General features: G+C 39.5%; 1 protein-coding gene across 3 annotated transcripts; it reads right to left on the bottom strand.

The window, feature by feature from the left end:
- Positions 1-254: 254 nt before the first annotated feature.
- On the bottom strand, positions 255-24,557 carry LOC110532596 (adipolin). Of its 3 annotated transcripts, none has more exons than XM_036988618.2 (8): positions 23,237-24,557; positions 8,822-8,926; positions 8,491-8,602; positions 7,953-8,143; positions 6,006-6,114; positions 5,668-5,761; positions 3,331-3,409; positions 255-3,107 (listed from the first exon to the last, which is right to left on the bottom strand). In XM_036988618.2, the coding sequence occupies exons 1-8, from the start codon at positions 23,408-23,410 to the stop codon at positions 3,009-3,011; spliced, it is 963 nt and encodes a 320-aa protein (XP_036844513.1). In that variant the 5' UTR covers positions 23,411-24,557; the 3' UTR covers positions 255-3,008. The 3 variants fall into 3 exon arrangements, with proteins under 3 accessions (XP_036844513.1, XP_036844514.1, XP_090041249.1); XM_036988619.2 differs by having other exon boundaries at positions 1,505-3,107; positions 7,953-8,140; positions 23,237-24,477; XM_090185123.1 differs by having other exon boundaries at positions 1,505-3,107; positions 7,953-8,134; positions 23,237-24,454.
- Between the last annotated feature and the right edge of the window lie 1,624 nt (positions 24,558-26,181).

The following is a 26,181-nucleotide window of genomic DNA, read 5'->3' as shown; positions in this document are numbered from 1 at the left end:
CCAAAATATATACAAAAACATTTATAACTGCATTATAACTCCATTATATGACTGGTCAAGGCACGAATCTAACCAACAACTGGGCGGTAAGGTCCTATGATGAAGCCCTGTTCCTAATCTATAGACCAGTACAAATGCTTGCAATTCTCTCCGTAAAAAGCATTGTTTGCTGATACTTGTAGCCTTCTCCAATATAAATGTTAAGCTTTACGCAGCACTTACATACAGTATGTTGAGTAAATACAGAAATAACATCATATTTTACCTTAGTTTAATTTGGATCATATTAGCTATTAAAAAAGCAAATCAGTATAAAACATAATGATAATCCAATCTGTGGTGGTCTTGAAACTGTAAATTGATCCCTACGGTGATAAAAGATATTCATGTCCATTTTTCATTACATGTGTAGATACATTTGAACGTATACTCTATGTATGTTCAAATTCAACTCTTAACAATGTGTATTAATGAAATATTATCATTGTTTAAAGACAACTTCATCAACTACAGTATATGGCAAAAAAAAACGTAGAGATATACACACACCACAAAAATGTGATTATTTTCTAATTGAATAAGATAACATGGTCAGTCTCTTTTGATGAAACAACTGCCATTTTATAAAACAGTAGGCAACATTTTTTTCTGCTTGATCATGGTAATTATATAATTTGGCATAAGCGTTACGTGGAAACACGGTATATTAAATACTGTGCCTTCAGAAGTATTCACACCCATTTACTTTTTCCAGATTTTGTTGTATTACAGCCGGAATTTAAAATGTATTCAACTGAGATTGTTTTACTGGCCTATACACAATACCCCATAATGTCAACGTGGAATTGTGTTTTTAGAAATGTTTACAAATTAATTCAAAATAAAAAGCTGAAAAGTCTTGAGTCAATAAGTATTCAACCCCCTTGTTATGGCAAGCCTAAATTCAGGAGTATACATTTGCTTAACAAGTCACGTAATAAGCTGCATGGACTCAATAATAGTGTTTAACATGATTTTTGAATGATTACCTAATTTCTGTACCCCACACATACAATTATCTGTAAGGTACTTCAGTCGAGCAGTGAATTTTAAACAAAGATGAGAGCGATTTTCCAATGCCTTGCAAAGAAGGGCACTTATTGGTAGATAGAAAAATGAAAAAGCAGACATTGAATATTCCTTTGAGAATGGTGAAGTTATGAATAACACTTTTGATGGTCTATCAATACACCCAGTCACTGCAAATATATAGGTGTCTTTCCTAACAATGTTGATGGAGAGGAAGGAAACCGCTCAGGGGTGTCACTATGAGGCCAATGGTGACTTTAAAACAGTTAGAGTTAAATGGATGTGAGAGGAGAAAACGGGAGATGGATCAACAACACTGTAGTTACCCCAAAATACAAACCTAAATGACAGTGAAAAGAAGGAAGCTTGTACAGAATACAAATATTCCAAAACATGCATCCTGTTTGCAACAAAACACTAAAGTAAAACTGCAAAATAATTGTAAAAGAAATGAACTTTATTTCCTGAATTCGAAGCGTTATGTTTGGGGCAAATCCAACACAACACATCACTGAGTACCCCTCTTCATATTTTCAAGCATGGTTGTGGCTGCATCATGTTATGGGTATGCTTGTCATCGGCAAGGACTAGGGAGATTTTAGGATAAAAATAAACTGAATAGAGCTAAGCACAGACAAAATCCTAGAGGAAAACTTGGTTCAGTCTGCATTCCAACATATACTGGGAGATAAATTCACCTTTCAGTAGGACAATAACCTAAAACACAAGGCCAAATGTACAGTACACTGGAGTTATTTAACAAGACGACATTGAATGTTCCTGAGTGGCCTAGTTACAGTTCTGACTTAAATTGGCTTGAAAACCAATGACAAGACTTGAACATGGGCTGTCTAGCAATGATCAACAATCAACTTGACAGAGCTTGATATTTCTGTATTTAATTTTCAATAAATTAGCAAACAATTCTGAAAACATGTAATTATTGGGTATTGTGTGTAGAAAAAAAATCAATTTAATCCATTTTGAATTCAGGCTGTAACAAAATGTGGAATAAGTGAAGGGGTATAAATACTTTCTGAAGGCACTGTACAGCGGTATGAAACAGAATGGCCAACATACTTGTATTTCATTTCAATGCTCTAACCACATTCCTTAGTTTGGGTTTGAATCCCACAAAATGGTTCCAAACAGAGGCCAATGTTTCCTCTATTTTGTTCAGTGGGCTGTAGACTCCACATGAGACATACAAAGTCCCCCTAGATAGAACATACAGTAGAGGTCACTTTGCTGAGAATAGGGTTGCAAAATTCCGGTAACTTTCCCAAAATTCCCTTGTTTTCAAAAACTACTGGTTGGATTTTCCTAAATGCTTCTGAATTTCTTCAACCCGAGCTGAGAAGTTGGGGCAACCATACAATGCATACTGAGCATCTTTGCATCATCCAGTGTTTATACACACTCACAGAGTCTATGCACTGTACTTTCTTAGCTACTGCCATTCCATTAAAGAGATTAATAAAAACCTTTCAATTTCATGAATGATATTCATTATAGCATATTTCCTATCAGGCTATTACTGTATTAAAAATACGTATGTGATTTTTTTCTTTTTTTTCTTTCTCAAATTCAAAATGTTCATTGAGTGATTTGAATATGTGAAGTCTTCTATTAGGATTGTCTGTTGGTATGCACAAGTGTCTTTCTTGGCCCATAGGAGTGCTTGCTTTCATGGTGTCTGGGGAGAGACAGTCCTTTAGCTTTCAAAACGGTTCTTCCAGGATACCCCAAGTATAGAAGTTCAATGGCTGCAAATGCTGCTCATGCCTTTTGCTTTCTCCTCCATGGATGTGGATTGGCAGATAGCATCTGTTAGTAATCCAAGCAGATACAGGTAAGACAGATGCCTTGCATGGCCAGGGCCCTGGTGTCCAATGGGAAGAGGGAAGGAATACCCCCAGCCCCAACGGCAGGACGTGAGGCTATATACCCAGCAACATCCCCATGAAGTCAGAGCCATTCTGTATTGTGATGGATGCCCCAGCACCATTGTCTACAAATATGGAAGTGTACTGTCCAATCTGAGGAGATACAATAACATTTTAAATACAGGAATATAATGACTGATTGTTTTGCTATAGTGATATTAAAACCCATTATAGTGTTAAGAAGTAATTGTACTTCATAACACTTCTTAAAAGGCTTTTTTTGGGGGACAATATCTTACTCTATATTCAGTTTGACCCTATTGGAAAATCTTCATGCCAAGCGTTGTGATGATCAGTTTGATAAATGTAAGCCCACCTGTAGCTCCAGCAACCCTTGCACATACACTGTGAAGATCTTGCTGTTACTTTCCAATCCAACAATCATCTCTAACGACCTGTGATGAAGAGCAAAACAGACAACAAATGTTAATTAATCATATTCTTGTCACCTGATCTTTACGTTTGTTCAAAATAACTTTACTATGTCTATACACACCTAACACGTTATGAAATAAAATTGTTGAATTGCATGATATTTCATGCAAAATGTGTTTTCGTACACATGAAATAAACATGTCATTGCTTAATTCTGAGTCTTGAATCACCATCATCATTACAGTGAGCCTTTAATGAAGTCTGCAGTGTAGACAGTAATATTGCAGGTCTTGTCCTACAACTCCTGTTGAGACCACTGGCTCCTGTTTAGTGGAAAACGCTGCATTTTTATGGTGAATCAATCATGTTTGTCTTCAGTTAACTGCCATTGCAATGAGGCTCATTTTACATTCTCTGCATTTTCATGTGTGGGAGAGCCAGACAGGCTGGAGGCTTTGGGGTGGAAAATCAACAACAATGAGCCCACTTTTTGGGGGTAAGGTAACCATCATAACAATATTATTTATAATTTGTTTTGATAATACCAGGTTGTGAAGCAAGGTTGTTGGCCTTTACATATTCTGGAGATATTGGGTACCGTTCGTAAAACATTTTTTTGCTTACTTTATATAAACAGAAATGGCAAAAATATGTGAATAACAGTACCCGTATCACCCAAAATGGGTGTGAAATATTTTGGTATCTACAAATGAGTGTGTAATATTCTGGTATCTTCAACCAAGTGTGTAATATTCTGGTATCTTCAAATGAGTGTGTAATATTCTGGTATCTATAAACGAGTGTGTAATATTCTGGTATCTTCAAACAAGTGTGTAATTTTCTGGTATCTTCAAATGAGTGTGTAATATTCTGGTATCTTCAAATGAGTGTGTAATATTCTGGTATCTTCAAACAAGTGTGTAATATTCTGGTATCTACAAACAAGTGTGTAATATTCTGGTATCTATAAATAAGTGTGTAATATTCTGGTATCTATAAACGAGTGTGTAATATTCTGGTATCTTCAAATGAGTGTGTAATATTCTGGTATCTTCAAATGAGTGTGTAATATTCTGGTATCTATAAACGAGTGTGTAATATTCTGGTATCTTCAAACAAGTGTGTAATTTTCTGGTATCTTCAAATGAGTGTGTAATATTCTGGTATCTTCAAATGAGTGTGTAATATTCTGGTATCTACAAATGAGTGTGTAATATTTTGGTATCTACAAATGAGTGTGTAATATTCTGGTATCTTCAAATGAGTGTGTAATATTCTGGTATCTTCAACCAAGTGTGTAATATTCTGGTATCTACAAATGAGTGTGTAATATTCTGGTATCTTCAAATGAGTGTGTAATATTCTGGTATCTTCAACCAAGTGTGTAATATTATGGTATCTACAAATGAGTGTGTAATATTCTGGTATCTTCAACCAAGTGTGTAATATTATGGTATCTACAAATGAGTGTGTAATATTCTGGTATCTTCAAATGAGTGTGTAATATTCTGGTATCTACAAACAAGTGTAATATTGTTGTTGGTTCTCTTCATCCTTCACACATCCCAAAAATAAAAAGTCTCTATTCAGGGTTGTGTTCAATAGGCACCAAATGTCCAAAAAGAAATGTTCCTTTACATTCTTTCAAAGTAAAATGTTTTCCTACGATTTGCTCAAATTAATACGACCCTGGCCTGTGGTGCTGGAAGCAGCATGGTGTCCCAGGTGTCAAAGGTGAGTCTATAAAGAATTTAGAGGCGACAGGGACCAGGAGAAGGGGTGAGAGGACATTTCCTTTAAAGACGTGTTCCACTTTAACACAGGAAATTCCTAACTGGTTCCACACAATGTATAATAGACAACATCTTAAACAGCTCGTAAATACTAGCAAAAGTAAAACTGGCATTAAACACTGATTATCAGGCACGGATTCAATGACTGCTGTCAATATAATGCCATAACAACACATCAGAAAGCCTGACCTGGCAGACAGTAACAGATTAGCTAACTCTAATTGGGGGAAAGAAAAAAATGGTTATGATATTGTTTTGTTTGTCAGGGATAGTTTTTACCTCATTCCTTGTAACAGTGTTGCATAAGAAGGAACAAATAAGAACCATATGGTCTTCATGCCAAGGTGAAAACGTGTGGAGTGGACTCATTTGAGTTTGTTTCATAGGGTGACTAGATATTGGAGGCATTTTCAAACTTCATCATACAGATTTGTTGATAAACGGTAGACAATCAATATACTGGGACTGAGGGTAGGCCTACTCACGTATATCGATGGCACAGGGATTCGATGCAGATCAGCACTCGCACATTATCCCTGGCTCTCAGCTGACTCTTACTCCTCTTTACCTCGTTGTGGTCTTCGGGGAGGAAACATAGTTACTCTGAGGTTATACATTATCCAGCTCAAAAACACTTATCTGAAGAAAAGGTCACAGAGTCCTCTGAAGATGTACAATATTTTAGCAAAATCTCTGAATAAATTGTGCCTCAATGTCCCTCATGCATTGTCTTGATATTTGATATCCAACTTCCAAATCAATACATTTCCCAAGATGATTCCCTGATATTTGGGTTTCCCTAAAGTAGAGAAACATTCCTTACCAATATGAACATTAGCAGAGAGCTGGTAGATCCCTGTAACGGGAGCTGTGAATCGTCCTGTGGATTGGTCCATTCCGGTCCCTCTGAGGAAGGCACCTTTAGCAGGAGGCTGGAAGGACAAATACAATGTGACTTGCCGAATGGAGTTGTACAATGACTCACAGATAATTTGGGCTCAATTGATATCTAGCTAAAGTGAATCGAGGAGCTACAAAATGTAAATGTATGTCTGCCAAAGGGAACACCCAAGCAAATAATCCGAACTTTTCCAACAGACATTGGAATACTAGCTATTTATTCCGTTGCCTGACTAAGTCACTACCCACTTTATATATGTAAATACAGTGTTACACAGTCCATTATTACTATTTATACAATGGGTGGGTCTAATTCTGAATGCTGATTGGTGAAAACCGCATTCCAGCCGGTGTCTATTCCACAAGTTACCACCTGCTAAATCTATGATGTTAAAATGCCAATTTACTCTGGTCCATCTGACTGCGCAATCCACTGTCTCATCAGCCCAGCCAAGCAATTTATAATCTTGATCTCCACTATAAAAGCATCTAGACATTATCTCACATTTCTTTTAGACTAACAGTTTTTTTTAGTTTTCAACAGCGGAGATTTGTATAAACCTTGCTGTCTGTCTCTCCGACATTTTGCAACATTGTTTCAATATTCAAATTCGATCTCCAGCTTTCCCATAGTAATGAATGTCTCGGGAGTCAGGATGAGACAGACAGACAGACAGGCAGCTTTTCTCAGCCAGTCTAAATCATGAATCAGCTGGCATCATTTTTATGAATATATACAAAGAAATATCAATAGAAAACTGGTCAAACAAAATTAAGTGCAGCTAGTTTGCAGTCTTTCCAGCTTCAGTTTGAAGTGATTGTGTTGTTGTCTGACTCTTCTGAACAACAGTGTCCTGACGTGTAAGCACATTTTCTATGCCAGGCGAAATCGCACCTCATTAGCTCATTGTATCCAAATAAATGTCACTAGAAAACAGCTTAAACAAATGCAAATGCAGCTACTTTGCTGTTATTCTGGCCATAGTTGGCTAGCTAGCAAGTAAGGGATAAGAATATTGCCAGCCAGTATGGCAATGGAACATTTAGAAAGAACGACTGAGTCGTGACACATAGATACAGAACAAAAAGACTAAACGACTGGGTCACACCTCTAGCATCCGAACCGATAGAACAAACAACCAGCCGGCTTGGGTAGCAACCCTAGATTTGTATCGGGACTATATCTTGTGGAAGGATGAAATAATATGAATAAATTCATCAAAATAACATTTTTAATGAAAATATGTCAATCATTATATGGATATGTTGGTAACCCGCTGTATAAAATGTTTCATTAAAAACATTATTTTGATGAATTTATTTATTTTATACCTGCTGTAACCTGTCTATGTGATGAATACTTTTGATTTGCTTTGTCTACTCTTAACCTCCCGCCTCAGAATGTCCCAGGGAATAGTTCTTCCTCTACATCATGCCGTTTCAAACAGTGTCTATTTTTGTCCACTCCGCACCATATTCCAAGTCACAGACAGAGTGCCTTTTGTATACCACCCAGAAAGTGATGTGGAGCGTTGTAAAAGGAGATATTTTTTTTTACTAAGGACTAAGAAGCCAGTCTAAACTCAAAGCATGGTACTGCTTTGTCAGACTTTAGGGAAGGGGTGATCCCTTAAGATTCCAGGCTTCATTCTTATACATCAGGTGGATATAACCAGAATCATTGCTAGTTAAAACTTCAAACCTACGTTTAAAACAAAGTTAAAAGAAAGAAAAGTGATTGTGGAGATTAATAGACGGCTTAATGGTGAGTAAGACAAGAGGATAAAGAAGATGGTCAAGGGGGTGACCAAATACTTCACAATCTCCTACATTCTTTACAATTGTTCTAAATTGTTCCTCCAAAACGTACCGTCTGAAAGTTTTGTAGCTCCATCAGTGTCTTCTTGTCGACAACCACAGGTCCTATGAGTTTACAGTGGAAGGCTTCCTCTATCCTCCTGTAAGAGGTCATTCCTTCCAGGGCAATGAGGGCCATGGGTATCTGACTAGGACTGGTACTAGTCTGCTTGTCCACTGCAGCAGCTCTCCTCTCTGTAGCTTCTGGTGAAAACACAGAAGGAATATGGGAATCTCAACTAGAAAGATGACAAGAACATGGACTTGAACTATAGGAACAACTTTCTCTGAGTACTACAGTACAGCAGTACTACAGTACAGCAATAGAGTAGTGAGTTTGCAGTCACTCAGACCTGATATCTACCCCGGATGGTCAGTTACTAATGAAATACTTCAGCCTTCACAGAAACAATGATCCATCAGCAGTAGCAGTTGATCAATCACCAATGTTTTGGAATCAACATGTATTTTTATACTCAGCGAAGGACCAGATCAGACTTTGTAACATGTTGTGTCTTTATATGACATTTTATGTCTTTATATGATATTACCTTTTATCATCTCTTTGAACTCCTGGAGGAGGACCTCCTGGGTGACCTCTGCCCCGGGGATTCCCGGAGGCCCCTGGGGGCCTGGAGGACCAGGAGGGCCTGGTGGTCCTGGCTGACAGAGATCAGGAAATAATAACACATCACATAATAATATAGGATCCTCATACATATACTCTACACATGATTTGACACAGAAAGTTGTTTCAATATTAAAACGATCAATATTCGACTTATGTATCGTACTAGATGCTTCGTGACCAATGTCATGAATGGACCAGTGCTTGATCAGCTAGCTTATTTGAACCGCTACTGAAGACATTGTTATATTTACCAGTGGCCTTTTGCGTTTGCGGCATTTCCCAGGGAAGTTGTCTACTGGTCGTTTCACAAAGTCCATCCATGATCCCAGGGGATCTACTCTCTGGTTGTCAGGAATCTATAAGACACATGAGAGAGAAAACCCATGAAATGTTTTTAATTCAAATAGACGGCATAGCTGGATCTAAACAGAAGATGGCATGGGACACGGTTGGACTCCCGATATTAGACCACTTTTAAAGGTCTGATTTTGGAATGAACACAGTTGAATGAATGAATACCATGTTGGCAATTAGGATTATGCTTTGAACACAGGCCTACTATGAATCAATGAGACACCAAGGAGAGCCAGATGTAGTTGAATTAACCTGGCTTATTAATAGTGAGAACTAAACAAGTGCCTAGTAAAATAAAGTGGGAAAAAGGGTGCGGGCAGAATGTACTTAGAATCAAGCTAGCCCCAAACTGTTACACTGTGTTCGTATTCGTCAATACCAAATGCTCTTTGAGGAGAACAGTGTTAATTGCAAGATTCATCAGATATTTCAGGCTGGAATCATTTCGCCCACTGTCACACAATGCAAAGTATTGTAACTAAGTAACTGAATCCAATGAGTCATATTTTCTGCTTACCAACCATAATTGGAAAATCTTGCCGTAAGATACTATTAAATGGTGCCAGACATCAAGGCAGGTCACACTATGAAGTGAACTCTCTTTCTTTCTCTCTCCCTGTCTCTCCTTGCCGGTCTACTGCCATTTCAGAGAGAGAGAAAAAGCCTTTTTGTGTCATACCTTTCACTTTGCCAACTATGTTCAGTCACTTTTTCTGTCCAAGACTTTCCCTTTTTGCTTGTTTTTTCTCTCCAGATAATTCACTCAGGTGCCACGTCAATTATTATTTGCCCAATAGGGTCAGAGGAAAATAAACAAGACGTCTCAAGGGATTTTTTTCAACACACGGTCATTTCCATGATCATACTGTGAATTCAGGACCATGTAAAACATCTCTATCCATTGGCTATTTTATTGCCCAATTAGTCTACAACAACATTTATAAACAACCAACAACACTTTCCCCTATACCTACAAACATACTTACAGTATATCAGGAGTGTAATGACCGTATTGAATATGATAATAAATATAGTGGCATGCCATAAAAGTCAACAGCGGCTGTTGAAATTGACTTGCCAGTAAAGTTCATTTCCTTATGCTAGTGATGATGATTGTAGACCTTTGCTTGATATGCAGGGATTCTGAATGTGTGATGATGTCATCCTTTTGGTGATAAAAAAAATCTCCTGACATATTACCTTGATCCAAATGAAAGGCCTCTGCCACCCAATCATTCTAACCCTAGCTGTGTGAATTCCAATAACCGCAAATGCCTTGAATCCTCCCCAAGCAAAGCCCTCCTTCCTCCTCCCCAAATGTCAAGTGACTGTGGCGGAGATAGAAGAGATTAGGACGAGCCATGAAGGTGAGCTGTCTGAAATGGAATTTGTTTAGGTTTGGCAGGAGGACACGGATCACTTATCTGCAAAACTAACATGCCGCCTTTTCTTCACAGAAATAGAGACTCACCCTTCGTTATATTCAACAGTAACAAAGTAACCCATTGTTTGTCTTGTCTTCAATATTCTAGAATGAAAAAGGTTTCATTTTTTTTTTTTTTTCTCTGTGTCTTCTCCCTTTTCTCTTTCCTTGTGACAGCAGACAAAATAAACAAGTTAAGTAACACAGTGCCTCCTGCATGTTGGATGTCTGTGGGTTTTTGTTGTGCTTTTGAAGCCTGGCGACAGATAAAAGCCAGACAGATTTTGTCAAGCCAAAGATACTGTTACTGCATAATCTGCCACATTCTTTCCACAACACTGCAACACAACCAGTTAATTATACTGAATCATTTTCTTTATTTTACCATTCATGCTGCATATAAATTCTGTCTTAATATCTCTCACTCTCTCATTCATACTTAACCTTACAAGAGCACATAAAACATATTTTGAATTTGAGATGGTGTAAAATTAAATCTTAAAACAAATATTCCATAAACTACACTTTTACAAGTTTAATGATGAGTGTGATGATTTAAACACTGACAATAACCACTTTTGATTGAAGTGATGCACGCTGAACATTGACAACAGAGTAAGGCACAAAACAAGGAGCTTAACGCTACGCTTGACTGTTAATACCTGAGGACTCAAAAGAACTGCACCTCTCCTTTCATATTGATGTCATACGTAGATCATCTTATGTGTTTTTTTCAGACCAACTCAAGTAAGCCCAAACATGCAACTTATAATTATATACTGCATCAGTCAAAAGTTTGGACACACCTACTCATTCAAGGGTTTTTCCTTAGTTGTACTATTTTCTACATTGTAGAATAAAGTGAAGACATCAAACCTTGAAATAACACATATGGAATCATGTAATAACCAAGAAAACGTTTATTTGAGATTCTTCAAAGTAGCCACCCTTTGCCTTGATGACAGCTTTGCACACTCTTGGCATTCTCTCAACCAGCTTCACCTGGAATGCTTTTCCAATAGTCTTGAAGGAGTTCCCACATATGCTGAGCAATTGTTGGCTGCTTTTCCTTCACTCTGCGGTCCAACTCATCCCAACTCATCTCAATTGGGTTGAGGTTGGGTGATTGTGGAGGCCAGGTCATCTGATGCAGCACTCCATCACTCTTTTTCTTGGCCAAATAACCCTTACACAGCCTGGAGGTGTGTTGGGTGATTGAAAAACAAATGATAGTCCCACTAAGTGCAAACCAGATGGGATGGCGTATTGCTGCAGAATGCTGTGGTAGCCATGCTGCGCCTTGAATTCTAAATAAATCAAAGACATTGTCACCAGCAAAGCACCCCCACACTATCACACCTCATCCTCCATTCTTCACAGTGGGAACCACACACACGCAGAGATCATCCGTTCGCCTTCTTTGTGGCTCACAAAGACATGGCGGTTGGAACCAAAAATCTCAAATTTGGACTCGGACCAAAGGACAGATTTCCACCGGTCGAATGTCCATTGCTCATGTTTCTTGGCACAAGCAAGCCTCTTCTTCATATTGGTGTCCTTTATTAGTGGTTTCTTTGCATCAATTTGACCATGAAGGCCTGATTCACGTCTCCTCTGAACAGATTGATGTTGAGATGTGTCTGTTACTTAAACTCTGTGAAGCATTTATTTGGGCTGCAATTTCTGAGGCTGGTAACTCTAATGAACTTATCCTCTACAGCAGAGGTAACTCTGGGTCTTCCTTTCCTGTGGCGGTCCTCATGAAAGCCAGTTTCATTATAGCTCTTGATGGTTTTTGCGACTGCACTTGAAGAAACGTTCAAAGTTCTTGAAGTTTTCCGTATTGACTGACCTTCATGTCTTAAAGTAATGATGGACTGTCGTTTATCTTTGCTTATTTGAGCTGTTCTTGCCATAATATGGGCTTTGTCTTTTACCAAATAGGGCTATCAACCGTATACCACCCCTACCTTGTCACAACACAACTGATTGGCTGAAACGCATTAAGAAGGAAAGAAATTCCACAAAGTAACTTTTAACAAGGCACGCCTGTTCATTGAAATGCATTCCGGGTGACTACCTCATGGAGCTGGTTGAGAAAATACCAAGAGCGCGCAAAGCTGTCATCAAGGCAAAGGGTGGCTACTTTGAAGAATCTCAAATACAAAACACTTTTTTTGGTTCCTACATGATTCCATATGTGTCATTTTATAGTTTTGATATCTTCACTATAATTCTGCAATGCAGAAAATAGTAAAAATAAAGAAAAACCCTGGAACGAGTAGGTATGTCCACACTTTTGACTGGTAGTGTATCTTAGCTATACCCTGTGTGATAATAAAAACGTCAGCATAGCACTGCCAGGAAAGCAGCCCTCTCGTTCTACTTGTTATCGTCTTGTGTTGTTAGCACACGCCATTGTAATTAAGCGATTAAAACCGTGCCCTAAAGGATTTTCTCAATTTGATGAAGTCGGCCCAGCTGTAACCAAGATAATTATTACTGTTATTCAAACTAAAAAACATTATTGCGCAAATCACTGTTCCAACTGTTTTTGTCACTTTTATTCAGTGTGTAACACAAAATATCATGAGAGTTGCTACAGTAGCATAGCAATAAAGCAATACCTCATGAGGATTTTATGATCTGAATTTTATTCTCACTTTCATTGATCGGGCTTCACACACAGGTGGGCATCATATTTTTGCTACCATTACATCCAATAGTGATGATAGGTGGTGGTGCTTCCCACAGCTTGATAAGAAATGATGATTCATTGTACCTCAGTGAAACTATCTTGAATATGCCCTAGATGAAGGTCTTTACACAGAGAAATGAAAATCATAGCATGACGAAATAGAAAAACTGTCAGTTATATTTAATCTAGTTCCTATTCAGGATGGCACAAAGTAAACTATGTTCTCACTCACATACCTTTATATCAGCACATACAGCACATGAACAAAGTGAGTAGAGGATAGATACAGGTATCAGTCTGTTCTTCCCTTTGATCCCGGCTGTTGTTTGAGTGCCATCCAATAGCTGTGTCTTTCAGCAGCTGTGAGAGCACACCACTCCAGTGGCAATTTGGGGAAATGTGTTAAGACATTCTTAAGGTGTTAAACTGAAAGTACTACTCAGAACATCAAACACTGTTGGGGGTGGGGGCTCTATTCCAACTGAGATTGTGATATCTACTGCTATAGGCACCAATTCTGATAAGGCAATTCACTTTACTTACAAATCTATAACCACAATGACAGTATGAAAAAACATCACAGTTTTCAGTTTAGACATACATCTACAATACCATGGACATTGCACGTAAGCTTGCAGAGCTGTACTACCTGTGTAGTAAAACTGTTGTTACACATGTATTATGGAATTTGAGTTTTACAACAATTATGTAGCCGTTGAATTATAACTTCATTATGTCCATGTCCAGGTTGGCAGGTAGCCTAGCTGTTAGAGAGTTGGGCCAGTAACTGAACGGTCACTGGTTTGAATACCCGAGCCGACAAGGTGAAAAATCGGTCGATGTGCCCTTGAGCAAGGAACTTAATCCTAATTTGCTTCAGGGGCATCATACTACTATGGCTGACCCTGTAAAACAATACATTTCCCTGTGCTCATCCAGCTGATGTGACAATTAAACATCATCATCATGATAATTCAGGAAACAGTTTGTTTGAGGCGCAATGAATAATCCTTATGAATCTGATACAGTTTGTTTGATGAAATTAAGTAGAATTGATTTGCTCCAATAAAGGGAGGGAAATAGGGAATAGGTAGGGAATAGGGTGCCATTTGCGATGCAGACACAAACACAACTGTTTGTGTCTGATCTCCATTGATCTGCATCTTGAACAGCACTCCATTGCTGGCTCTTCTGTAGGCATACCTGTATAGCCCATAACTCTTAGCTTGTTTTCATTTACATGTCATTATCCTTATTAATGAGCCATATCATATTGTTTGACATGCACCAACTAGTATAGTCAAAATACTTGCAACACACAAAGAATATCTTGAAACGTTAACTGCAGGGCTTACCTATGTAAGAATGCTGTTCATTGACTATAGCACAGCATTCAACACCATAGTACCCTCCAAGCTCATCATTAAGCTCGAGGCCCTGGGTCGGAACCCTGCTCTGTGCAACTGGGTCCTGGACTTCCTGACAGGCCAGCTCCCAAGTGGTGAAGGTAGGAAACAACACCTCTATTTCACTGATCCTCAACACTGGGGCCCCACAAGGGTGCATGCTCAGCCCCCTCCTGTACTTCCTGTTCACCCATGACTGCATGGCCACGCACTACTCCAACTCAATCATCAAGTTTGCAGACGGACACAACAGTAGTCTGATTACCAACAATGACGAGACAGCCTACAGGGAGGAGGTGAGGGCCCTGGGAGTGGGCTGCCAGGAAAATAACCTCTTACCCAATGTAAAAAAAAAACAAAGGAGCTGATTGTGAACTTCAGGAAACGGCAGAGGGAGCACCCCCCATCCACACTGATGGGACCACACTGGAGAAGGTGAAAAGCTTCAAGTACCTCAGCGTACACATTTCTGACAAACTGAAATGGTCCACCAACACAGACAGTGTGGTAAAGAAGGCGCAACAGCGCCTCTTCAACCTCAGGAGGCTGAAGAAATTTGGCTTGGCACATAAAACCCTCACAAACTTTTACAGATGCACAATTGAGAGCATCCTGTCGGGCTGTATCACCGCCTGGTACGGCAACTGCACCGCCCACAACCGTAGGGCTCTCCAGAGGGTGGTGTGGCCTGCCCAACGCATCACCGGGGGCAAACTACCTGCCCTCCAGGACACCTACAGCACCCGATGTCACAGGAAGGCCAAAAAGATCATCAAGGACAACAACCACCCGAGCCACTGCCATCCTCTATCATCTAGAAGGCGAGGTCAGTACAGGTGTATCACAGCTGGGTCCGAGAGTGTGAAAAACAGCTTCTATCTCAAGGCCATCAGACTGTTAAATAGCCATCACTAGCACATTAGAGGCTGCTGCCCTATATACATAGACTGGAAATCACTGGACACTTTAATAATTGGAACACTTGTCACTTTAATAATGTTTACACATTTTTCATTACTCATCTCATATGTATACACTGTATTCTTTTCTACTGTATTCTAGTCTACGTATGTAACTCTGACATTGCTCGTCCAAATATTTATATATTCTTAATTCCAGTCCTTTACTTTAGATTTGTGTATTGTTAGATACTGCTTGTTAGATATTACTGCACTTGTTCGAGCTAGAAACACAAGCATTTCGCTACACCTGCAATAACACCTGCTAAACAGGTGTATGTGACCAATAACATTTTATTTGATTTACCCACCAAACAGTGAGAGCGGGGTGCACCAGTCACTCTAAAAAATAAGCTTGTAAGATTATTGCTAATGTTGCTAGCATGTTGTGTGAACAGGTAGAGGTACCGCTATAGTTTGACATGGGACAGGATGATGGAGAAGAGTCCCTAATCTCTTGTTTTTAAGTCGTTGTAGCCCCTGTGCAGTCATCCATGCAAGGTGGGGGAGGCTAATGCAGCTAGGGCCTAGCCCATCCAGAGAGGCAGGGATTCTCATGCTGCAGCTAGAGCTAGGCTAGGGAGAACCTGCGCACTTGCCCACTGTCATGCATCCACCCATGTTTCCTCCTAAAGAATATCCCATCCATCCCGGCCCTCCCCTGATGCACCTCACAGACATAGGATTTAATACCACAACGCTAAATATGGTTAGACATGCAATCGGCGCAACTGGTGCACACTGCACACACCCTGCACTTTAACTTTGTAGATATGTCACACACAAGTTGTTAAGGACATGAACAAAGTGTAGGTCTATGCATATAAACCACAAGAAACATACACTCCACTTTAAATCTTGAGGGGGCAACCAAATTATGAGAAAAAAGAAGAAACCTGGACATTGCTCTTGCTTGTATCACTGCTCTTTTTTAAGCTTTACGTATTGGCCTCAAGGCCTTAGTCAGAGCCTTGGCTATCAAATTATAAAATGATACAACTGTAAAGGATCAAGCGAATTTCAAATCCCACTATGTGTGCGTATGCTGCACGTATACATATTCCTATAGCGTAGCCTTCGTGTTATCTTTTCCTTGTTTCCACAAAACAACTGCTACAGTGTCAACACGCCATATACTGTATACATTGAGTGTGCAATCCTTTCCAGTGTACGAGAGCTACTAAAACAGTCAAATGTATTCATGAAATCTCCTAGGGAATAATCGTGCTTTGCTCTCAACATAAAAAGTCTAAAAGCTGAAGAGAGTCTGATTGCTGTCACACCTGCTTTGTGTACAAATTATAGTCTTCACATTGCCCCAGTGGTGGCTCTTTCCCCAGGTATCTGTGGTAGGTAAGAGAAACCATTAAAAAATTACTCTGACTCCACATCCATATCAAGCTAAAAAACTGAGCTACCAGTATGCCAGACCTGGATTCAAATGTAATTTAATATAATTTCAAATAATGAATATTAATATATTTAATTCATTAAGTGTGTTTCATTTACAGACAGGAATCAGCTCTGAAAATACTTGACCTGTCCTTGATTGAGCTTGCCAATTGCAACAGAACCAATAGTCCCAACTATGCAGATGATGCCAACCGGGCAGTTCAGACAGGCTAAAGCAAACACTAAAAGTATTTGAAAGATTTCAAATAGTATTTGAGCCCAGGTCTGAGTTATGCCCCAGGTAGATAGATACTCATGAGATCTTCTCTTTATGCACTCATTTGTGGTTCCACTCTGCCACATAAATACAGTGCTCATTTATGTTTGGTTTAAGCACTGTCCTTGTGGAAGTACTCTGCTCACTTACTTTATGAGGTACTAAAAACCAGTCATAAGTAGAAAAGCACAAAATATGAGAAGGGAAAATATATATATATATATATATATATATATATATATATATACAGTATATATAGGTCATATGAAAGGCAAATTCAAATGTGAGAACACATGCAAAATTCTCCCACGCTTCAACACCTATTAAATGTCTATAGGACTGATGTATTAACACAACAAAGGCTCTAAAAGTAATTCAAGGATTGCCAAGATTTTAACTATCATTTGGACTAGGTGCACAGATCATCTGTTTATGATTAATGCAATGCATTCTACCCCAGACAATTCTTTACATGGGAGAGAATATACTTAAAATCTCTGGTAGATTGCAGTGAAATCATGTTGCTTTCTTTCAAGAGTCCAATGTGAATCTGAGGTAGAGGAACATGACCAGCACATAAAACATAGCAGGCGAGATCAAGGGATTTCGGACAGGAAATCCAAACCAAACAGAACCTCTCTGATATGTAAAAACAAATGTTGTATTTTTGGCACCCAAAACGTGGCTCAAGGGGAATATCGTCCTAGCAGTTTATTTTATTTGTAGATTTCAGATGTAATGACAAAAGGCTGTTTATTAGTATTATGGATGTCTGTCAGGATTTCATTGAGTGCATAAATCAATTGTGTAATGCATTAAGTAAGCAAGGGTCATTAAGACGTGTAATAAAACAAAACATCCCATAAGATAGGCCTCATCCTCACACAGTAAGGGTATCCTTGTTCCCACTCGATTTACAGTTCCAACTCTGTTCCCAATTTTGTGTGTGTATGTGTGCAGCCTGTGTGTGTGTGTGTGTTAGTGGGCCTAGGGTTTCCTGTGGGATGGGTCCAGTCCCCTGTGTGTTGGGCTATCCAAACGGTCCCGAATCACTCCTTCATTAAGCATGGTGTTCGGATGAGAGAGGGGAAACTCAAGTCTCCCCCAGGGCACTGCTTAACCATTACTCAACACGCTATGCGTGATGTTTGACTTGACTGCCTCCATTACTGCCATGACTGACTGAGCCCTTTGCTGCTTCACACTGACAGATTTCACTGCACTTTGGAAAGGAGTGAAATAAGTGGCAAATTGATATATTGTTTCTGTAGTTCTGCCCTCACAATGTATTTATTGTGCTAGCCAGTAGATAGATTGGATCATGGATGATGACCCATCTATGCTATGACGAAGGGTAGAAGAAAAACTTGTCTAGTGCTGTGAGTGATTTTGGGAGACATAATGTTATTTTGGTGCAAAAAGTTACTGCTTGGTATCACCTCACCAGATTTCACTCAGTGCAACACTCCACACCTCAACTGTGATCAATTTCAAATGGAAAATCTCTGAAGGAATGTAGTCTGCTGCACCCTGCCAACAGCTCTCACTGGGGTTGGGCCAGATGCAAAATGAATGCCATCATAAGAAGACTTTCCACTGAATGAGAGAAAAGAAAAAAATGCAAATGTATAAACGGTTTGGCTTGTTTGAAGATACAAGGTGGTGTTCTCCTGCCATCATAATGTAACTCTAATAAACAGGTTGTTTTCTCCAAGACATTACAGGTACAGATGTGAGGATGAAGTGAAACTTGAACAAACCATAATAACTGAATTAATTTAAATAAAGGATCCAAGCACCGTTTGCAGCTGGCATAATAAATATTATTAGTTTTTTTACTGGACACATTTTCAGTGAACTCCGGATGATCGGCAGACTCAGTAGCCTCGGTTTTTCTAATGACTGCCTTGCCTGTTTCACCAACTACTTTGCAGACAGAGTTCAGTGTGTCAAATCGGAGGGCATGTTGTCCGGTCCTCTGGCAGTCTCTATGGGGGTGCCACAGGGTTCAATTCTCGGGCCGACTCTTTTCTCTGTATATATCAATGATGTTGCTCTTGCTGCGGGCGATTCCCTGATCCACCTCTATGCAGACGACACCATTCTGTATACTTCTGGCCCTTCCTTGGACAGTGTGCTATCTAACCTCCAAACGAGCTTCAATGCCAGACAATACTCCTTCCGTGGCCTCCAACTGCTCTTAAATGCTAGTAAAACCAAATGCATGCTTTTCAACCGTTCGCTGCCTGCACCCGCACGCCCGACTAGCATCACCACCCTGGATGGTTCCGACCTAGAATATGTGGACATCTATAAGTACCTAGGTGTCTGGCTAGACTGTAAACTCTCCTTCCAGACTCATATCAAACATATCCAATCTAAAATCAAATCTAGAGTCGGCTTTCTATTTCGCAACAAAGCCTCCTTCACTCACGCCGCAAAACTTACCCTAGTAAAACCAACTATCCTACCGATCCTCGACTTCGGCGATGTCATCTACAAAATAGCTTCCAATACTCTACTTTATACCACCCACCACTGCGACTTGTATGCTCTAGTCGGCTGGCCCTCGCTACATATTCGTCGCCAGACCCACTGGCTCCAGGTCATCTACAAGTCCATGCTAGGTAAAGCTCCGCCTTATCTCAGTTCACTGGTCACGATGGCAACACCCACCCGTAGCACGCGCTCCAGCAGGTGTATCTCACTGATCATCCCTAAAGCCAACACCTCATTTGGCAGCCTTTCCTTCCAATTCTTTGCTGCCTGTGACTGGAACGAATTGCAAAAATCGCTGAAGTTGGAGACTTTTATCTCCCTCACCAACTTTAAACATCTGCTATCTGAGCAGCTAACCGATCGCTGCAGCTGCACATAGTCCATCGGTAAATAGCCCACCCAATTTACCTACCTCATCCCCATACTGTTTTTATTTATTTACTTTTCTGCTCTTTTGCACACCAGTATCTCTACCTGCACATGACCATCTGATCATTTAGCACTCCAGTGTTCATCTGCTAAATTGTAATTACTCACCTACCTCCTCATGCCTTTTGCACACAATGTATATAGACTCTTTTTTTCCCCTACTGTGTTATTGACTTGTTTATTGTTTACTCCATGTGTAACTCTGTGTTGTTGTCTGTTCACACTGCTATGCTTTATCTTGGCCAGGTCGCAGTTGTAAATGAGAACTTGTTCTCAGCTAGCCTACCTGGTTAAATAAAGGTGAAATAAAAAAATAAATGATATAGCATAACAATTTGCTGATGCATTGTCCATACAAAATGCACAATAAGATGTGCTCAAGTTCCGTAGCCTAAAGGAGTGTTATGCAGCCTACACGAGTCTTGTTGCGTTGTCCAAGCTTGAACATCTCCACTTTTAATCTTAGATGTAAAGTCTAAACCCCAGGGTCCTCAACTAGAGGTGACAGTATTTGGCCGAGACACTATCTGGCATAACACAGGGTCTTAGGAGTGATTATGTCATTACCCTTAGATTGTGGGAGACAAGATGAGAAAAATGTAAGTGGGGGGGCACAGGGGGATAATCCTTGTTGAGGTGTCCTCTTTCAGAACCCTTTCTATAGGGCTTTGTGAGGGGCTTACACGGCACGCTGCACCAGTTTTTTGGGGCCGCAACGCCCCTATCGGATGTCCCAGACACAGCGGAGTCAGACTGGCCCTGTGAATGACAGAATCAATGGGCTGGGAACAGCAATGCCAAAGCTCTTTAAATATCTGCCCACCTATCTTTCCCAGGAATTACATCATGGCAGTCTGCCTGTGGCCTGTTGCTGGACCATGGGGGAGATGGAAGGGACGAATGGGGGCTTTGGAGATAGAGACACCCTGGGCTCGGTGAGATAGATGGGAGAGAGAACAGAACAGATATATCCCAGTGGGGTGCAGTAGTCCTCAGTTTTCAGCAGCCTGGGGGTTGACACAAGGTCATGCTTCATAGCCTTCTGCTTTTACAGGGCAAAACAAGTCAAATAAACACAGCCAGACCACAATGAGACAGGCTAGGGCTGAATAATGTGTTCTTCTTCTTCTTCTTGAGAATACAGAAACAAGACCTCATTCTATGGCAAATACAACAGAGCAGAGGCAAACTGGTAGATCTTGGACAGGGAGGGAGGGCTGGTATTGAGTGGATGGGGCAGCGAGGGTTATTTGAGAATGCCAACACAATGGGTGGGCTAAAAGCAAAACAAATAACTCATTGGAAACCCCTGGAAATATGCAATACCAGCCATAAACCAATAAATAAGAATGTGAAAGGTCAAATGCTGTTTTTGGACATGGAAACAATATTTTTTCAACTTTTTCATCAGTTTATTTCAAAGCTATTTATATATTATACTTGGGTGTAAAACTCTACTTTTCTATCTGTTTGCCAAATCATTAAGCCTTTTAAACTACCGAATTACTGTCCATATTTGATCTTTAAATAAATACTTTGGCTACACATTTAGAGAATGTAGCCTACACTGTCACATTTTCTTATCCCTAATTCATGATGATCCAAACCCTCTTGAGTGCTGATTTGTCAATAAACAGTCCTTAAAACTGATAAGCTGGGGAATTAGTGCTTGCCCCCTGCAGTGAGGACTAATTGATACATTGATCAGCCTTTAAATGTCCACATACCACACATTCTTCAGGAAGGCATCCATTTAGGGTTTCACACATTTGAGACACTTCACTTTCTCAGGCTTGACCCAGTAGGGCACACCTCTTCTATGCTGGCAATTGCCCACATCACTACACTCATTCTCTCTATGGAACACTCTACAGAACACTCTATAGAACATTTTGTTACTCTACACTGCACCTTAGAAACTGCACCTTAGAGTCATTCAACACTGGTCACTTTAGTCATGTTTACGTAATGTTAATTGATCTGAAAATGTTTCTGGAGTTAGAAACAGATAAGATATTAGCATTCCTGCAATATTATTTTCTTTAAATGTACATTGATCTAAGAGAAATTAAGATAATTGATTACTCAGTCTATATGTGCATACTGTAATCTCCACATAGCTCATCTCCTATATAACTACAGCTGTAAATACCTTTTCCTACTTATACAATATATTGTCAATACTGTCAATACACACCACTTATTTATATTCAGGACACTAACATTGTTCATTCTGATATTTCATAATTTCTTGTTTTTTCTTCTTTTTGTATTAGTATTGTACTGTTAGACACTTACTGCACTGCTGGAGCTAGAAACACAAGCATTTCGCTGCACCTGCTTCAACATTTGCTAATCTGTGTATGCAATAAATAAACTTTGATTTGACATGGATTATACATTCATAAAGCCTGAATGAAGTCCAATTATACATGAATCAAGTCCAACTAATGCTGTTGGAGCATGTCATCTGCCAGCACCAGCCATTGCAATCCATAATATAACAAGTTAATTATCACTCCTTAAACTGAGGGGAAGACATTCCAGCTCAGGTATTTGCCTCAGAATAGATTCCAAGGTTAATCAGATGATTTAGCAAAGGATTTAGCACTAGGAACAAAAGCATTTCTCTTCAATATCATCTGCTAAATATGTGTATGTGACCAATAACATTTTATTCTATTTTATGTTGTTTCAATTTTGGTAGCACTACTGCAATTGTATTTTCTATTAAATCTGTACTTTGATAATTATCAGATCAGGTAATCAAAATCAAGTTACAATCAAATACCACTGATAAAGTGAATAACATATTCCACATACTAATCAGAATCATTCTTCCTATGTTCAGCACTTGTATGATCAGAATAAATATACACATTTCAGCCATAAGGTTTGAAATACACCAGTGGGTCTACAGAGCAGAAAGGGCTTGGCACTATAAGGTTCTATCTGCATTTTTATCGAAATGTAGTGATTGACATAGCCTTGTACTGTTCAATCTTCCCTACCTATATAGTACTATAAATACCCTAATTCATGTTGTTAAGTTAAAAGAAATTCTAGATAAAAATTGCTGACACCATTCAAACCAATGAGGGTTCGTATCTTTAATTATTTCAGAATCATATTTTTTACAGATCGAACTTTATAGTCCTATGCTTCTTAGAGGTTGGAGGTAGCCACTGGTGAATTGAAGATCACATTTTAGTTTCAAATCAAGCATTACCTTGGTGCTCTCGCCCACCTCTTCGCTGTTGGAGAGAGTAGTGTTGTACGCCTCTGTGTGCTGTGGGGGGGTCTCCTTCGGCCTCTTCCTCTCCTTCTTGGCGTCCACCCCTTCCAGCAGGACACACTGGGTCCAGAACACCGCAGCCAGCACAACCAGTGGCCCACACCACATCTTAAACACAAACTGAATCAACCCAAATATCCCTGGAACCGTGTGAAGAAGCCTCTTTGGACAACTGGCCCAATGGTCTGTCCAAACTGTCCAACGATTGGAAAGAATAAAGCTATTGCCCGATTACAAAAATGAAAGGACCCTAAACAGGATGATTAGAGTGCAAACTGGAGGACTGCAACGACTATGAGGGCTGAAGGACTCCTGGTTTGGCTGCCTGCTGCTCTCTTCCCGATGAGCTTTGAGCCTGGCAGCAGAGTGTTGCTGGAGCTGGAGCACAGCTAACTCTAGCCAGAAAGCCAAGCAGCTTACTCAACTATGAAATGTGTCAAGTGAAATGGTCCCGGCGAATGACAAATCGGCATAGATCTGACAGCAAATAAACCCATTAGTGGGATTTTTCATGCTTTCTGCTCTGTGTGTGTGTGTGTGTGTGTGTGTGGGGGGGGGGTTAGATAGGAGTGGATGGTAGAGTTGTCTATCCCCCTCTTCCTTGCTGTTTTGCTCACACTAAGCAATGGATCCTCCTCATAGTTTTCCGATAGTTGGGTGCAGTGGAAGTCTCATAAGAGTTTGTATTTTCTTCAGAGAATGTTGCTTGGCATTCAAGCCCTCAGTCCACCTCACACATGATTCCCACAGGACTCGCCATAGAATAAAAAGGGGAGTTGGAGATGGTCCAATTTTCTTAGCCTTTGGTCCTCCTTGTATTATTTTCTCCTTGAAGGGTATACAATTGGTCCCCCGCAGCAGAAGCTCTGGAAAGAAAACTTCAAAGTGGTGTAAAAGACACTTTAAGGGGTATTAGCAACACGGTCTCCTCTGTCCAGTACACCCAGCTGTACATAAATCACTACTGTCCATTCATCAACCCAGTCCGTCTGCTCTGGGTTGACAAAAACATGTGCAGTTTCACCTCAGAGAGCACTGTGTTTGTGTCTGTGTGTGTGGTAGGTCCCTGTTGCTTGCTTGCTTCACCACACTGTCTCGCTCTCTCTCCCTATCTTCTACTTCTTTTATGTTGCGCTCTCTCTCTCTGTGACTGAGCTTACACGAAGGCTCAAAGTGGAGTTTTATCATTACTCTCTCTCTCTCCCTTTCTCTTTTTCCTTCCCCTAGCTGCCTCTATTTTTCTCATCAGTGAATTTGCAACTCCACTGTTTTGTTTCAGTCTCTGTTTTATGTCATAGATGAAATGGTTGACTCCTTTTTTGAAAACTGAGGAGGCTCTTTGGCCAATATGTGTGTGTGTGTGTGTGTGTGTGTCTTTTTAGTATATTTTTATTAAAATTTTACCTCAGTATAGCCCTGTGTTTGGATCTAATTCATACTGCGGAATTGATGTACGTACCTTCAGAAAAAAAGACCCTCAGGCAATCTCTTGTGTAATCTGTTGTTTGACAAATTGCCAAGGAATGAATTCTGACTATCCCATGTGGTGGGACACATAGTTGGTGTACCTGTCCTCATGTTTCCAAAAAGTGTTGAAATAGGATCTGCTTTTACAAGGAGTTGCCTCCAACAATTGCTTGTCTGAAATATACTGGGATGTATTGTTCCTCACTTAAATGTAATTGCCACATAAACATATACAGTATATCAAAAGTAAGACATGGTTTATAGTAAATGTCTTGATGCAGATCCCTTTTTTGAGTACATTTACGGGGAAACCATTGCAGAGAAAGGCTATAAAACTTGTCTCTTGAAAGCAATGTTATATGTTTTCAAAATAAATGTATCTTTATATGTCAAGAGCAGACATGTTTTCATTTATTTTTTATAAATTAAGCATAGGATGTTGGCTATGCAGTTAAGAGTTAGGGTGTAGGCTAAAGTATACATTTAGCCGTTTGTGCACTTTACAGGTTGGATTTAAAGCCTGCCTCAATAAAGTTGCACAGCGATGTAGGCTACAAACTGTACCTTAGAGGGGATGGATGATTATGGATCCACATCATTGACACTGTGAAGAAATATTACTTGTGAACAGTGCCATCCAGAGGTGAATCAATGCATGGATAGTACTTTTTTTAGGTAAGAATGGGTGGTGCACTATCATAATTTTCCATAAGCACTGCAGATACATGATATAAATTCATGTATTTCATGTGATAATGTCAGTGGTGTAAAGAACTTAAGTAAAAATAGTTCAAATTACTACTTAAGTTGTTTTTGGGGATATCTGTACTTTACTATTTATATTTTAGAAAACTATTACTTCACTACATTCCTAAAGAAAATAATGTACTTTTTACTCCATACATTTTGAATGATTAGCAGGACAGAAATATGGTCCAATTTACGTACTTATCAAGAGAACCACTCCGGTCATCCCCACTGCCTCTAATCTGGCGGACTCACTAAACACACATGTTTCGTTTCTAAATTATGTCTGAGTGTTGGAGTGTGCCCCTGGCTATCCATAAACTTCAAAAACAAGAAAATGGTGCTGTCTGGTTTGCTTAATATAAGGAATTTTTAATTATTTATACTTGCACTTTTACTTTTGATACTTAAGTATATTTTAGCAATTACATTTACTTTTGATATTTGAGTGTATTTAAAACCAAATAGTTTTTTACTTTTACTCAAGTACTATTGTGCTGGGTGACTTTCAATTTTACTTGAGTAATTTTCTATTGAGATATCTTTACTTTTACTTAAGTATGTCAATTGGGTACTTTTTCCACCACTGGAAAATGTGATCTGGTGCATGTTTAAATTTTGTTAGTGACATACTTGCATATATGTGTGTGGCTTTAAATGTGACA

The sequence above is a fragment of the Oncorhynchus mykiss genome, chromosome 9 (genome assembly GCF_057628025.1).
Source record: "Oncorhynchus mykiss isolate SJ-2025 chromosome 9, ASM5762802v1, whole genome shotgun sequence".
In the NCBI taxonomy this organism is placed as follows: domain Eukaryota; kingdom Metazoa; phylum Chordata; class Actinopteri; order Salmoniformes; family Salmonidae; genus Oncorhynchus; species Oncorhynchus mykiss.
This window is presented reverse-complemented; position numbering and strand designations above follow the sequence as displayed.

Bases quoted from the DNA above. Each gene is read 5' to 3' on its own strand.
- LOC110532596 (XM_036988618.2), bottom strand. From the start codon at position 23,410: ATGTGGTGTGGGCCACTGGTTGTGCTGGCTGCGGTGTTCTGGACCCAG. The intron at 8,603-8,821 runs GTAAATATAACA...GATCTCTGTCAG, and splicing joins GCAAACGCAAAAGGCCACTG to CCAGGACCACCAGGCCCTCC. The intron at 5,762-6,005 runs GTAAGGAATGTT...TCCTCCCCGAAG, and splicing joins CTCTGCTAATGTTCATATTG to ACCACAACGAGGTAAAGAGG.